Source organism: Psammomys obesus, unplaced genomic scaffold, assembly GCF_907164565.1.
Source record: "Psammomys obesus unplaced genomic scaffold, mPsaObe1.curated_primary_1811, whole genome shotgun sequence".
In the NCBI taxonomy this organism is placed as follows: domain Eukaryota; kingdom Metazoa; phylum Chordata; class Mammalia; order Rodentia; family Muridae; genus Psammomys; species Psammomys obesus.
Window position 1 is genome coordinate 1,148,549 of NW_026592710.1, and position 15,863 is coordinate 1,164,411.

Below are 15,863 nucleotides of genomic sequence, written 5' to 3' on the forward strand. Positions count from 1 at the left end.
TTACTTGTGGTTTACTTACCTAATTACTTAATTACCTACACCACAGTTGATGGTGGCCTGTATACCTCAGGGGCCTAGTCAGCCTCTGGCGTTCTGGCCTCCTCCTACTCCTCTGTCTTGGGATCATAGGTACCCAGTGATCCTGTCCATTGAGAACCACTGTAGTGTTGTTCAGCAGAAGAAGATGGCCCAGTATCTGACTGACATCCTCGGGGACAAGTTGGACCTGTCGTCAGTGAGCAGTGAGGATGCCGCCATGCTTCCTTCTCCACAGATGCTCAAGGGCAAGATCCTGGTGAAGGTGGGTTTTCTGGGACCATCATCATGATTGCTCAGCCTGGGGCAAGCAGGAGAATTACAGGATCTCTAGGCAGATTTTGGGGGCTACTCACTCTCGGGATGGCCATATCATTTGAGCCACTTCCCTTGTGTGCTGAGATACAGCCGCAGCTGACCTAGCTGTACAACTACAGCCCGCCTCGTGCCTGAAGTTCCAAGAAGGAATTGTAGAAAGGGCCTCCCCTATTGCAGCTGCCCCTGGAGGTGCCAGGCTCTGGATCCTGGACCCCCTCTGGGGCTTCTGCCACTACCTGCCTCTTCCTCCAGGGGAAGAAGCTCCCGGCCAGCATCAGTGAGGACGCAGAAGAGGGCGAAGTGTCCGATGAGGACAGTGCCGATGAGATTGATGATGATTGCAAGCTCCTCAATGGTGATGTGAGTAGACGCTCTGACTGAGGTCCCAGGGACTGCAGGGGACCTGGGGCTGGCTCAGAACCCCGAGACCAAGCACTCAGCACGAAGCAGAGGGACAAAGGGCAGGGAGTAAGAGACAAAGACAGGGGGAAGAGGATGGGAGAGAAGGGGAAGGGAGCAAGGGATAGAGGAGAGGGGTATTTGTCCTGGGGGACAAAGGGCTGCCTCGGGGTAGAGAGAAGAAAGATGTGGCCCATGGGCAAACGTCGGTTTATAAAGGCAAAAGGGGAAACCCCATGTTAAGATAAGGTACTTAATTTTAATTGGGCATGTTATTCAGGTGAGCCAAAGGGGGCTTTTGATAGCTGGACCTTGGTAGTCAGCCTCAGGATGAGGAAGCAGCCAAAAAAGAATGGACCTTGTTGGCTTAGCTGTAGGAATGTAATCTAACAGTTTTTAGCAGCGGGACTGGGGGAAGGGCAAGGCCTGCCAGAGCCATGTTTGCCATCTACGGGCTGGCTGGAGTCTCTTCAAGTGTGGGAAGCCTGTGGACTGCAGAGAGCAGCCTCCTGTGGTGGTTTCTGGGATGACTTAGGAAGTGGACAGCAGGGAGGCATGGGCAGATGAGAAATGCTGCTGAGGTGTGCAGAGCTTCCTGGCTTCTGGGGTTGTACTATGCTGGGGTCTGTGCTGCTCCTTTGCCTGTTTGGTCCTCTGTATAAGAGACAGAAATCTCAGCTAGGCATGGTGGCACACTCCTTTAATGCCAACTTAGGAGGCAGAGGCGGGCAAACGCCTGTGAGTTTAAGGCCAGCTTGGTCTACAAAGTGAGTTCCAGGACAGTCAGAGTTTACACAGAGAAACCCTATCTTAAAAACAAACAAAACGACAGAGATCGGGGGAGGGAGGGAGGGAGAAAATGAGAGAGAGAGAGAGAGAGGAACCTCATGGCGAGCAGGCCAGCCACACACCTACGTTATCCTGCTTCGGTTTCCATTGCTAAGCTGGCTCTTGGATTTTGTCTGTGATGCTGACAGAGTCCTCTTGGCCTGTCGGTGAGTGCAGGTAGCCCTGAACATGGCCAGGGGGTGCACCTTGGGTTCCACACCATTCCCACTGCTCCTGCCGTGCCTTAATGTAGAGCACCTCAGCTGCCTGGCCAGTCCGAGCTAGGCTCTGGGTAGTCAGTGGTCACGCCTAGCCACCTCATACCCAGCACCAGCTCCAAGGCCCAGCCCCAGGGCTGAGCTCTCCTGAGTAGCAGGTCCCGCTAACAGTCACATCCACAGGGCACCTGTGTCTTTACTGCAGCTGGCCTGGCCCAGGGCTGAGGGCCGTGTAGGGAGCCTGAGCAGTCTGCAGGAGCCTCTGCTAGTGAGGGTGGGGGCTGGGGGAGCTGAGGGGAGGTAGGCTTTGTGACTGACGTCTCTCTTCCAGGCCCTGCTCATCCACTGTTCCCAGCTGCTGTGAAGCAGCAAAGACTTTATTTTCCCCTGAGGAGCCATCAGATGGGAAAATAATTGTGCAGGAGGCCTCCGGGCCAGAGCAGGCTAATTGTTTTAGAAAGCCCTGAGGCAGCAGATCCCTCTTGCACCCACGTGCCTGGGCCTGCCTCCAGCTGGCCCAGGGTGGCAACATCCTTCTTGGCCAAGCCATGTTGAGCACCCAGGGAGTCCTGACGTCTCAGCCTGAGGTCCTCCCTCAAGCGCTCCGGGTTCATCAGGGTCACACTGTGCTTGTCAGAGAGGCCCCTGAGCCAGAGTTAGAGAGTCCCCCAAAGCCTGCCCTGTCCCTGCAGTCTGCTCAGCACAGACTGCTCCTCCGACCTCCTCCTCCAGGGCCCCCATGAAGAACCACTCTACCGGAGAGACCGCATGTGTCTGGGTTTAGTGCTGTCTGTAACTGCCTGGGGCAAATTCCAGCCTCTGCACTGAGGGGCAGGGCATGTGTAAGGATGCCCCCTCTGCTGCCCATGGGGTGGGTACAGATGCTAACAGGCTGACCTGTGGCAGGCCTCCACCAATCGGAAACGCGTGGAGAACATCGCTAAGAAGAAGCTGGACTCTCTGATCAAGGAGTCAAAGATCCGTGACTGTGAAGACCCCAACGACTTCAGTGTCTCCACACTGTCCCCATCTGGAAAGCTTGGGCAGAAAACAGAGGCCAGGAAGGTGAGGTCACTGCTGTCAACACACGTTCATCCAGCAGCTAGTCTGGACCTGGGAGAGGGCCCCGGAACATGCGGTAATGGGCATATATGCACACAGAGGCAGGAGTATGCAGAGGTATGTCTGTAAAACTATCATACACATGCCTGCATGCCGCCCATGTACACACACACACCTGTGCACGCGTGTGCTCACAGTACACAGCACTCATACATGAGCACACACCTGCACAAGTGTCTGCACACACCCCTGCACACACCTCTATAACAGCCACACATGTTCACACACACTCGCGCACACTAGCACAATATTCGGATGCGGGCAAGTCGCCCCTTGGGCACATAAGGCTTCCTCTTGGAGGGACTTTGAGCACTGCTTACCTGGGTGAGGGTTTCACGGGTGATGGAAGGATGGACAGCAGGCTCTCAGGGCCCAGGAAGGTCTGGGAGCAGCTGTGCTACCTGAAGCAACTCAGATGTGTGGGGAAGTACACAGAGGCTTTCAGAGACTCTGGCGGCAGGGGTAGTGGGTAGAGGCAGGGGCCAGGCGGGCTGGGCCAGCCTGCACAGCCAGTGCGCCTCTGGTGGGAGCAGCAGGCCAGGCTTGAAGGACACGCACATCAGATAAGTGGCACGAGAGGAGCCGTGCAGCAGCTGGCTATTGTGGTTGTGGCGGGTTGGGCAGCTGGCCTCGCAGCTGAGCAGCACATCTGCAGGGTAAGATGGCTGGAGTGGCTCTCGGTGCCTCCTCCACCCATGCCTTCCTGTGCCACTGGCTTACCTCTAGCTGTTTGCAAGGCTCTTGGGAGGGCCGGAGGAGGGCTTCTTCCACATGAGCAGGGTCCTCTCCTGCTGTATTTTTAGGGCATGTTTGTCTCCACCCACAACCCTGGAGGGCTCAGCAGAGGGGAGATGATAGCAGGTGCTCACACAGGTCCAGTGCATACAGTCTTTTCTTTTTAGCTCCCAGACATTCGGGCAGGAGAGCATTAACCTGCCTGATGCTTTGCCCAGCCTCTGCTAGCAGGGCCTGAGTGGAGGTGGGGCCCTGTAACTGGTCCAACCCTGGTGAAGGTTAGCAGGATCTCAGCTTTTCTTGGCCAGTAAGAGGGACACGTGGGGCTAGTAGCATAGCTTGGCCTCTGCCATCTCATGTGTAAATAACTGCTCAGAGAAAGCTTCTTGGAGGAGAAGAGGGGGAAAAGGAGGAGGAGGAGAAGAAGAAGAGGAGGAAGAGAAGAGAAGGAGGAGAGGAGAGGAGGAAGAAAGGAGACGGAGGAGGAGCAGGAGGAGGAGAAGAAGGAGAAGGAAAAGGAGGAGGAGAGCTCCTTTATTGAGATACCCAGGTTGGAGAAGAAGCTTGGAGCCCCAGCTTGACAGTATCCCTACGCTGCCTGCAGAGCCTGCAAAAGACAGACAGAAAGGGTATGCCTAAGGAAGTTTGCTAAGCTAGGGGCTAAAGAACTGAGGAATAGGGCACTGGCCAGCCAGGGAGCTTCTTGGGGTATAGGCAGAGAGGAGAGTGTCTGCGCTGGTCTGTCATTGAGATAACAAGTCCTACCCTGAGTCACTCTGGCCTTCCCCACCTCTGGGCCAGGTGTCATTCCTTCTGTGCATGAGCCTTGAAAACACGAGACCCAACTCCGTGGTTCTTGTGAGACAGCAGGAGGACTTGGGAGCAGCATGTGAATACAAGGAAGGGGATAGAAGAGATCTCTCTTAGTAGTTAAACATAGCTCCAGAGGGTTACGACTGGTGCCATTGGCCCCGGAACAGGGTATTTTCTGCTGAGGACAGAGGCTGAACTGCTGGCCTGTCTGTGGAGATGTCTGTGCAACTTTGCCCCAAGTTTGTCCCAAGTTTGTCCCGTGCTCACAGTCCCTGAGGGTGGCCAGGTCAGGCTCCATTATGCATGGCGCTTCTGGGCTGATGTTGGCTTCTGACCTTATCGTGCGCACTACAGCCAGATGAGCACACACCAGCATGGCTAGTGTGTAGTTTTAATTTGTGTGCATATTTTGGTCTGCAAGGCATGGTGATGGCAACAGTTGGACATTACTTAAAGAACTTAGGAACGTGTCAGCCTGTGAGGTTCCCAACACGTGAGTGCGTGTAGTGGGTCTCTCCCACACGTGTCCCCCAGTTAAGAGGAAACTGGAGCATTGTCTTTGGGAACTGACAGGCCAATATCCCTAAATGGTGTGGAGGGTACGGATAAACCTGTTACTTCAGACAACAAGAATCTGCCTCTGGCTCTGGACCTGGGAAGTCTGTGGACTAGAAGGGCCTGGCTAGCACGACCACAGGGTTCTTTGGGCATCAGGAAGGGCCGGCTACCTCTTGTCCTGACTCTCTAAGAGGGTAGAGGAGGGAGTCAAGGTGAAGGCCGCTGGTGGGAGCCTGAGATTACCACCACACCTATAAGGTCTGTAAGAGGGGCCGCTTGGTAATGTCAAGATGTGTCAGGCAGACGAGATCATGGGGAAACATCGGCTGTTTTCTGAGAGTTCTCTATGGTCAGGGACCAAAGAAGGCTCTTTACAGCATCTCTAGACTGCAAACACACGCGTGTGAGGGTGTGCATACATGTCCGTGGTGAATGCAGAGCTGTGTGCATATGTGTGTGGTATATGCAGGGGTCCACACATATGCAGGGGTCTGCAGTGTGTGCAGGCATCTGTCGTGTGTGAAGAAATGTCTGTGTGCATGTATACAAGTGTCCTGGGCTAGTGTGCAAGGCTGTCCCTGGTGTGTGCAGTAACACCACACTATGTGCAGATGCAGGGCTACAACGGACTGTGTGGACAGTTCTCGCATGTATAGCATGGGAGGGGAGCGTGCTGCATGCTTGCTCCTGCTCACACCCTTCTCTAGCAGGGACCCAGCTACAGGCAGCGTGTCTCCAGCCACAGAGGCACACGGATGCTCAGTGACTCTGATAGGAACAGTCCTCCAGGAGGGGGCCCCGGCCCCGCGGCCAGGGCCTGGGAGGACCGCTGGGTGTGCCCACCCTGTGCCCAGTGGGTAGGTGGCCCTGCCCTGTACTTCCCACAGTCATTGAGCTGCCTGGGTCTGGATTATTCACCTAACGTGTGCTGCGGTAACAGGCTAGGGCTTCAGGGCTTCGGAAAAAGGTCATGTAAACAGACCCAGCTGAAGACCATTTTGGATGGAAGCTGCCCTTACGTGGTCTCCATCCATGAGAAAGAAATTTGGAACTGGTTACTTGAGTTTAAAACCACATATCATGAGAAGCTGGTGTGGGCATATGAGTCAATGCTGGTTCAGGCCTCTCTTCCTGGCAGCTGCGCTTGGCTCTCCCGAATCAGTGCTTTGCTTCCAGGCCCGGTCAGTTCTGCCTTCTCCAGAAAGGCGTTCTGGTCCCACCAGGGAGCTGTCCTGCCCTCTTGCCTACTTGGAGGTTGAATTCAGCCTCTGTCTGCCTTTTAGGGTCAGAACAAGGTTGAGGAAGATGTGGAGTCTGGGGAGGACACCGGAGCAAGCCGGCGGAACAGCCGTCTCCTCATGAGCAGCTTCTCCAAGCGCAAGGTGAGCAGAGGGGCTGGGGCCATCTGCCGCCACCATCATCCCTGTGCCATTATCTGGCTGGGGGTGGGGGTCAGGTTCCCAAGGTCAGGAGCTCTGGCTATAGCTTTCCCTGGCCAGCATCTGAGATTCAGACACGGAGAGTCCCCCAGGGCCGGGGCACTGCAGATACCCCTGTGGGCCAACTGGGTAGGAACTCAGGAACCTGGGCAGATAGCCCCTGGCCTGCACCTCCTGGCAGATTTCATGTCCTGGCTTGACCCACGAGTATCAAGCTCAATTCCACTTTTCCACACAGAAAAAAGGCAGCAAGATAAAGAAGGTGGCCAGTGTGGAAGAGGGGGATGAGAACCCAGACTCCCCAGGAAGCCAGAGCCGAGGGTCAGTGCCTTGCCCAGTGTGTATGTGTGTGTGTGTGTGTGTGTGTGTTCCCTGCCCTGTGTGTGTGTGTGGTTCCTGCCCAGTCCCAGAGAGCCATCCCTGAGTGCTGGGTACAGATGGGGGGCTGGTGTGGGAATCCACACCCCACTTTTATCCTGAACACTTAAGCAAGTGATGAGAAAGTCAGACTGTCTGGGCAGCAGCAGAAAGGGAAGGACAGGACGGTCGGCCAAGCAGAGTTCAGACGCTAGGGCAGGAGGCAGGTCCTCATGTTCCCTCAGGGTCTCCCAGCATAGACACTGCCTGAGGGACCAGACATCTCAGTTCCACCTCCTCTTCCCAAGGCCCGGGCTTTATGTTCCCTACAGGGATAGTGTGTCTACCACTGTGCCCCTGGATGCCACGAGAGCGGTAGCTATGCTGGGATGATGCCAGGCTGGCTGGGTCAGCATCCTTGACCCGCTCCCCACGCCTGTCCATCCCCCCTTCTCCTTCCCAGGCCTTGTTCTTGTCTGTCTCCACGCACGTCTCACCCAGCCTGTCCCACGCCCCTGTGTCTGCAGTCCCATCTTTGCTCCTAAGACACTGCTTGTCACACTGGTCCTTCTCTCCTTCAGGGCTTAGCTACTCTAATTCCCTGATTCAGATCCCTTCAGAACACCCTTCTGCTGGGCAGGCCCTGGCCTCTCGTGTACATGTTCAGAGGCACCAAGGGTCTTTGTCCCAGAGATCCCGTGATGCAGCACAGCAGCCCACATCCAGAAGGCACGTTTCTGTAGCCTCATCATGACTAGGGCTGACCTGTCCCCACCTCCTGTGGGTACCAGGGTACCGGGTGGTGGTACGCAGAGCAGAGGGGAGGGTCAGGCTGACACTGAGCTACCAGGATACTGGAAGGGTAGAGAGGGGAACCTGCCCACTGGGATACAGTGAACCTTAGCGATTGTTTACAAGTCCCAGGTTTCCCGGGACACGTGATTTGGGGAGAGATAGACCTGTACAGGCAGGGAGCCTGAAGAACAGGAAGGCTGGCTGGGACTGGTGGAAGGGACACTGCCACCGGGACCTGAGCAGCTCTGCCACGCCCTCGTAGGACCACCCGGCAAAAGAAGACCATGAAGCTGTCACGAGCCCTCTCGGACCTAGTGAAATATACCAAGTCTGTGGGCACCCATGACGTGGAGATGGAGGGTGAGGGCCACGTGGAGGGTGGGGCCAGGTAGGTCGGCTGTGGGGTGCAGGCTGTGCGCTCACGTCTGGCTGATCTGTGCCCCAGTGGCATCTAGCTGGCAGGTGTCATCCTTCAGTGAGACCAAGGCCCACCAGATCCTGCAGCAGAAGCCTGCCCAGTACCTGCGCTTCAACCAGCACCAGCTCTCACGCATATACCCCTCCTCCTACCGGGTCGACTCCAGCAACTACAATCCACAACCCTTCTGGAACGCTGGCTGCCAGATGGGTGCGTGCAGGCGTGTGGTCCAGGGTGGGGTGTTCCATCTCTGAAGGCCTCTGTGAACCAGGTGGGGCCCTGAAGACCCCAAGGTGGCGAGGGCCACATGTGCCCCCACTGCCCGCAGTGTGCTGGGCTCCCAGCCCCAGAACTCATCCAGAAGTTGCGCAAACATTGCTGACCTGCACTGGCCTCTCTCTTCCCTTCAGTTGCCCTGAACTACCAGTCAGAAGGGCGGATGCTGCAGCTGAACAGGGCCAAGTTCAGTGCCAACGGTGGCTGTGGCTACGTGCTCAAACCCCAGTGCATGTGCCAGGGTGAGGGGCTCAGGCTGGGGTGGGCTCCTGGGCGGCTATGCTGGATACTAGGGTGGTGGGAACACAGAGCAGGAGGTGGCCGGTCTGAGACTGAGCTGCTGGAGGGTTAGAGTGGGGTACCTGCCTGCTGGGGGTGCAATGAACCAGATGCCGAGCCCTGAGGATGGGAAGTTAGGGGGCTCCTCTGCTGGGCCCTGAACTCCAGGCTGCACAGGATTCAAGGGCACACTCTTCTGAGACTACAGGAGATGCAGGCCCAGGCTGGACCTCAGTCCCTGATGAGCGTGCTCGGGAGCTGGCTACTGTCTGCCAGTTTTCCCAGGGTGCCGCGCAGGCTTCCGTCCTCGCACTTTCTTCTCAGTGTGCCTCTCCTGGCTGCATTGAGCTGTGTCTCACTGCATGGCTGTACCTTGACAGTGGCACCCTGAGCAAGCAGCCAGCTACCCTGTGACAAGGTCACCCGCCCCCACTCTCATGCAGCTGTCCCATGCCAGGCCCCAGCTTTCTGACTGCTCCATAGGTCAATTTCCCAGCAGGGCCCCATAGACCAAGAGGTAGACATGCGCTGTAAGCTGAGTGGCTCACACCCTCATCCTCTCAGGTGTCTTCAACCCCAACTCTGAGGACCCCCTGCCTGGGCAGCTCAAGAAGCAGCTGGCTCTGAGGATCATTAGCGGCCAACAGCTGCCCAAGCCACGGGACTCAGTGCTGGGTGACCGTGGGGAGGTAGGGGTAAGCCCACACAGGCAAGGTGGGTGGTAGGCGGGCCCAGGGCCCTGGTGCCACCCCTCACCCTGTCCCCAGATCATCGACCCCTTCGTGGAGGTGGAGGTCATCGGGCTCCCCGTGGACTGCAGCAAGGAGCAGACCCGAGTGGTGGATGACAACGGTGAGGGCTCCAGCCAGACGCGTCTGTGACCACGTGGACACTCCTGGCTGACCAGTGTGCTGCCCACCCTGGGGGCCTTAGGTGCCACCATCGGCACCGGCTCCTGACCTGCTGATTCTCTCCCCGCCTTCTCTAGGGTTCAACCCCATGTGGGAGGAGACACTGCTGTTCACTGTGCATATGCCCGAGATCGCCCTGGTGCGCTTCCTTGTCTGGGATCACGACCCCATTGGACGAGACTTCATTGGCCAGAGGACCCTGGCCTTCAGCAGCATGATGCCAGGTAGGGAGGAGGCCCAGGCTGGCGGAGGTTTGGAGCTTGCCAGAGCTCCCTGCTGGTGCTCCCCAGGAGATCCTAACTAGCTGAGCACACAAGAAGGGGGCTCAGCTTCCTGCTCTGAGTAGGCAGCTCCCTGGTCCCACTCAAGGCCTGGAGACCTTTGAGGAAAGCATGGGTTGGCAGGGCGAGGAGAGGCGGGAACCTTGATGACCAGTGACCCTGTTGCCCCAGGCTATCGGCACGTGTACCTAGAAGGGATGGAAGAGGCCTCTATCTTTGTCCACGTGGCTGTCAGTGACATTAGCGGTAAGGTGAGTATTGCCTCCCTGGCCTTCTGTAGCCACAGAAAGGATAGTGCCAGCCCCTCACACCCACCGTGTCCTCTTCTGGGGATAGGGCCTGGCAGTCCCTTCTCTGGGCCTCTTCCTCAGCCTGTGATGTGGGCTATTGGGAGATGCTGACCCTGGAGCCTACCAGTACTGCCTCTGAGTCCTGAGGGGGCTTTGAGCATCAAGTGTGCCAGACGTCCCTGTCCTGGGACGGAATCCCCTGGCATCTGCCTCCCTGCTCTCCCTCTGTTGCCAGTGCTAGTCTGTTTTCCTCAGTGACCTCCTATGCCCTGTACATCTGGGAGCACGGGGTGCTTGGGTTCTCTGCAGGGACAGAGCACCCACCGTGACCCTCCTGTGGCTTTCCTCGTCCTGAGTGTCCCACTCCTCTGCACCCTATTTTCTGCACTTGTCCACTCCAGGCCCCACGCCCCCATCCCAGGTGCCCGCCCCAGGCCAGAACAGGAGTAATCTCAGTGTGTGGAGTCCAGCTGTCTGCGCTCTAAGGGGGCCCTGAGGGTACAGCCTGGTGCAACCAACCCTTTGGGGCCTGTAGCCACACAGTGAGTGGGTCCTGCTGGGCCCAGCACTGACTCTCCTGTGGCACCACGAGCCCAGAGGCACTACAGCTGTCCTATCCTCTGCCACCACCCATGGTCTCTCCTGTGCCAGCCTGTCTCTGAGGGCCACGGGCTGGGTAGGCCCTGCTCTGGCCACCACGGCCACCTCACCTGCCTTCACCCTGTCTCTTTGGTCTTGCAGTGGGCTTCTCTATGTCCCAAGTCTACTTTTAGAAGCTCAGCCTTGTTAGGAGTCTCAAAGGTACCCGGCGCCGCGGGACGGTGTAACCCGCCGCCCCACCTGCATGCCAGGCCGCGCCATTAGCATCCGTGATTCTTGGTAGCATTTTGGAGACTGTCAGCTCATGTGACATGGATCATGACACGGTTCTGGGATCCCCTGGGCCATCCTCAGCCAGAGAGTGGCATTTATGGGGCAGATCCAGGATTCAGCCACAGCCAAGGTCCTGTCCTACTGGTCCTCTGCCCTTCCCCAAGACTGTAGCTCTCTCTCTGCACAGCCTTGTGGCTCCGTCCTGTGCGTCTCTCCCCTCTGCCTGTCTACACTGCCAGTTCTTGGCCCCTCTAGCTCTCTCCTCAGTATATACCAGGGTCTGAGTTGGGGTGGGGGTGGGGTGCCCAGCGGGCATTCTAGCTCGAATCCTGGATCTCCTTCTAAATGGCTCTCCAACCACATTGACCAAATTGCACTGGATTTGGGATCTTGAATCAGGGAGCTGATTCAAGTGTGTTCGCAGAAGGGCCCCTGGCCGCCAGGCCCTGGGCTGCTCCAGCGCACGAGCACGGCCCATCTTGGGGGAATGGTGGATGTTGCTGGTGGGATGCAAGGGTATGTGGCATGTGAGGGCCCCTGTGACCTCTGCCATCGTAAGAGGCAGCCGCAGATCCCCTCCAGCAGGGATCTATGCAGAGGGGAATGCAGGAGGGCACTGGGCGGAAGCTGGCTGCGGCCTGACACCCGTCAGAGGTTGAGCCAGCTGAGGGCCAGAGTGCAAGCCAGCCTGGTGGGGTCAGCCTGGGGGAGTTCAAGGCAGTTTTCTAGAAAGGCAGCCCCCTAGGAGGCAGGAGGGGAAGGTGGGCAGTAAGGAGGCAGAGCCCAGGCCTTCCTGGCTGCTGCACAGGGCAGGGCGAGTGTGCACCACGGTGATGACAGATCCCAGCTTTTATTTCTCCCCAGAGCTGGAGCTACAGTCCTCAGTTCCTCCAGGCTGGGACGAGAGGGTGGCCAGGGTGTAGGGACGGAGGTCGCCCTTGCGATAACACGGGGAAGGTTCTCCAGATTCCACCTCAAGTTTGGGAAGGGGTAGGTTTTAGTCTGGTAGAGTTGCCAGGAGACCCTGTTTCCTGTATGTAGCATTCCAACATGCTCTTAAGGGAGTCCATGGCACCACGGGCTCAGAATGCCACTCCTCCACTGCAGCCACACCTGGGCCAGGTGGGCCAGGCACCAGCTATGTGGGCTCCTTTTCTTGCAGGTCAAGCAGACTCTGGGTCTAAAAGGTCTCTTCCTCCGCGGCCCAAAGCCAGGCTCACTGGACAGTCATGCTGCTGGGCAGCCCCCGCCCCGGCCCTCCGTTAGCCAGAGGCTGCTGCGGCGCACGGCCAGTGCCCCAACCAAAAGCCAGAAGCCAAGTCGCAAGGGCTTCCCAGAGCTGGCCCTGGGCACACAGGACGCAGGCTCCGAGGGGGCAGCCGACGACGTGGCACCCCCTAACCCCAACCCAGCTCTGGAGGCCCCTGCTCAAGAGAGGTCAGGAAGCAACAGTCCCCGAGGTAAGGCAGCGGCAGGAGAAGCAACAGAAGAGAGAATCCCGGCACAGGTGCGGTCCCTGCATGCCCCCGAAGGCCCTGGGCCTGCAGGGATGGCCGCCACGTGCATGAAGTGTGTAGTGGGTTCCTGCACCGGTGTGGACCTTGAGGGCCTGCGAAGGGAGCAGCCACCCAGCCCTGGGCCTGTGGGCGGCCACACGGCCATCAGCCATCAGCCCAGGGCCCGGGTAGAGTCACTGGGGGGCCCTTGCTGCAGCCTGAGTTCTAGGGCTCGGGCGCAGGGTCCAGGCATCGGCTCTGTGTCCTTGGACTCCAGCAGCCCAGACAGCCCAGGCAGCCCCAAGGTGGCCCCCTGCCAGCCAGAGGGTGCTCACAGGCAGCAGGGGGCGCTGCAGGGAGAGATGAACGCCTTGTTCGTTCAAAAGCTGGAGGAGATCAGGAGTCATTCCCCCATGTTCTCCACGGGTAAGGCCTGCCATTCCTCCGCATCCTGTGCCTTATACACCTGGCATGCCTAGGCAGTCCATGCCTGCTGTGCTCTCTTGGCTCCGCTTCATTCGCTCCATCAGCTTAACCTGTGGCCTGTCTGCCTTGGACCCCTCCCGTCTGCCCAGATGGCCCTGCACTTCGGAGGGATGGGGGAAGAAGGGAGTTTGAGTTTGGCATTGTTTCTGAGAGCTGTATGCTGGGAACTCAAGGATACCCAGCCAGCCCTCAGGAAGGCCTTCCCTGGTGTCCTGCTGGCTGCCCTAATTGGCTTCTCTGATGACCTGAGCTCTGAAAAAGTTCCAGCTCTTAGCCCTGCCTCCCTCCAGGGCCAGATTCAAGAACTGCTCTGCCCCGCAGTCCCTTCAGGAGCCTGCTGTCAGTTGTGGTGGTTCCAAAGGTCTCCCCCTTGGAGGCTCCTCAGAGACCAGGGTAGAAGGTGCTTGGAGGTCAGGGCCTCAGAGCGCATGGTGCTTAGAGTAGCTGCTCCCAGGCGCCTGCGTAGCCCAAGGCACTTAGCCATTGTCTGACCACCCAGACAGTTCCTGGCCCACACCTTGTCAGCAGGAGTGTGAGGAAACTGGACTGAGCTGGTTTACCTGTGCTCTAGCCTGGGTGGGAGGGGGGCGTCTGCCTGCTTCCATTGTGCTCCTCCCGCTCCTGCCCAGCCTCATTGTCTGCCTGTCCATCTGCCAGCCTGCCCGACACTGACCATGTTCTCCTTTCTGTCCCTGCTCCCTGTGCTGCTCCCATAGTTAGGGACTGAGACCTGCCAGCGCCAGGTAACAGGCCCAGCGTCTGTGTGTCCCCTTGCTGCCCCAGTCCAAAGAGGGTCAGGCCTGGCCTGCCTGTTGCCCTATGGACCTGCGTGAGGCCCAGGCACCACTCCTCCAATGTTAGCGTGTGCGGGGGTGGGGGTACTCTGAGTGTGAATAAATGGAGAAGCCTAGTTGCTGGGATGCCCTGGGCTGGGTTGGCCCCTACACTTGAGGAACCAGCACTCGTTGATGAGATTCATATTTATATTCTCTCTCTCTCTGCCTCCCTCCCTCTTTCCTTCCCTCCTTCTTTGATTCCTACACTTGTTTTTAATCTGTCTCCCTGTCTCCGTCCCTCCCTCCGTCCCTCCCTCTCTGCTTCTTGCCTCTCATCCCTTTCCCCACAGATACTCGCCTCTTTCCCCTGCAGCGGCCCACCTCCCCCCTGTGCAGCCTGGAACCCATTGCTGAGGAACCAGCCCTGGGCCCTGGCCCCCCACTACAGGCAGCTGTCCCCACAGGTCCTTCTCAGCAAGGGCCCCAGGGCCCTGTAGAGCTGGAGGCCAAAGTGACCAGCGCCCAGCAGGCATCTCTGGGAGCTTTTGGAACCGTCCAGCTCAGGACTGGGGTCAGCAATAGGAATGACGAAGAGGCGCCCCCAAAACCACACAATGGTGGGATCCCCAGTGGGACACGTGAGGGGGCCTCTGGCAGACAGACAGATGGCAAGAACCCCTCCTGGGCCCTGGGCCACCTGCCGGTGGTCAGAAGGGCCAAGAGTGAGGGCCAGGTGCCCTCGGAGCCTTCTCCCACACCTGCGGTCTACTCAGATGCTACTGGCACAGACAGGTTGTGGCAACGGCTAGACCCAGGGAGTCATCGGGATAGCGTGTCCTCATCCTCCAGTGTGTCGTCCAGCGACACTGTCATAGACCTGTCACTGCCCAGCCTGGGCCTCCGCCACAGCCGGGACAGCATCCCAGGGCTCTGTCTCGGACGCCTGACCCCACGGCCCTGCTTGGCCTCAGCTGCCCGTCCCGACCTGCCTCCTGTGACCAAGAGCAAATCCAACCCCAACCTACGGGTTGCGGGTGGGCTGCCTCCTGCACCCGACGAGCTACAGCCCAGGCCTCTTGCCCCGCGGCCGACCGGCCCCCACCCGCGGCCACCCTGGCGTCACCTCACCCTGGTGGGCCTGCGGGACTGCCCAGTGTCTGCGAAGTCCAAGAGCCTGGGAGACCTCACAGCTGACGACTTCGCCCCCAGCTTTCAGGGCAGCGCCGGCAGCTTGAGCTGTGGCCTGGGCCCCCTGGGTGTGGTGCCTCAGGTGCTGGAGCCGGCAGTGCGGAGAGACACTCTCACAGAGCAGCTACGCTGGCTCACTGGCTTCCAGCAGGCCGGGGACATCACATCACCCACCAGCTTGGGCCCAGCTGGGGATGGGGCTGCAGGGGCAGCTGGCTTCCTGAGGCGTTCCTCCTCTCGAAGCCAGAGCCGTGTGCGTGCTATTGCCAGCCGGGCCCGCCAAGCTCAGGAGCGCCAGCAGCGGCTGAGGGGCCTGGGCTCACGGGGTCCCCCAGAGGAGGAGCGGGGCACCCCCGAGGGCGCCTGCTCTGTAGGCCATGAGGGCTGTGTCGATGTGCCAATGCCAAGCAAGGGAGCCCCTGAGCAGGCGTGTGGTGCTGCCGCTGATGGCCGGCTGCTGCTCAGGCTCTGACCCTTCCCTGTAACTGCCTGCACGGGAGGCTGGCCTCAATCCAGCCTTTGCTCAGGAAATGAAGCCACTGGGTCCCCAAAGCTGTTATGCCCCGCTCACTGTCAGCAGCACCCAGTAGCCTCCCCTTCAACCTTAGCTGTCCTCTTGTCTCTGACCCTGGGAAGCAAGGAACAGCATTCTCCACCAATCCCAGTGCGCATTCTCCACGTTTTAAACTATAGGTGTTTAACTTTTTAGACCCAAAACTTAATACAACAGTAAAATGATTCTGAGCCCTTTCCCACTGTTGTACCTGGTGTCTGGCCCTGTGATGTGTGCTGGGTGCTTTCTGCCACCTGCTGTGTGCTCATACCCAGAATGCCTGTGAAACACCCACAACTGCTAGGATGTTTGTCCCTGTCCCCTACCCCACTGTGTACCTAGCTTGTTTTGAACAAACAGCCCAGCAATTGTGTAAACATGGGAACACAACTCCAATAAACGCATCAGATCTGTTCTG

General features: G+C 58.5%; 1 protein-coding gene across 1 annotated transcript in view; it reads left to right on the top strand.

Moving 5' to 3' along the window:
- The window catches only part of Plch2 (phospholipase C eta 2), a 35,181-nt gene extending 19,318 nt beyond the window's left edge, over positions 1-15,863 (top strand). The window contains exons 9-22 of the mRNA XM_055615286.1: positions 130-301; positions 607-714; positions 2,706-2,864; positions 6,311-6,409; positions 6,705-6,787; positions 7,881-7,978; positions 8,064-8,246; positions 8,447-8,554; positions 9,156-9,280; positions 9,359-9,443; positions 9,580-9,726; positions 9,955-10,034; positions 12,109-12,406; positions 14,055-15,863. Coding sequence (XP_055471261.1) covers positions 130-301; positions 607-714; positions 2,706-2,864; positions 6,311-6,409; positions 6,705-6,787; positions 7,881-7,978; positions 8,064-8,246; positions 8,447-8,554; positions 9,156-9,280; positions 9,359-9,443; positions 9,580-9,726; positions 9,955-10,034; positions 12,109-12,406; positions 14,055-15,364 — 3,055 coding nt within the window. The 3' untranslated portion in view covers positions 15,365-15,863. The remainder of the gene's footprint in view (positions 1-129; positions 302-606; positions 715-2,705; positions 2,865-6,310; positions 6,410-6,704; positions 6,788-7,880; positions 7,979-8,063; positions 8,247-8,446; positions 8,555-9,155; positions 9,281-9,358; positions 9,444-9,579; positions 9,727-9,954; positions 10,035-12,108; positions 12,407-14,054) is intronic.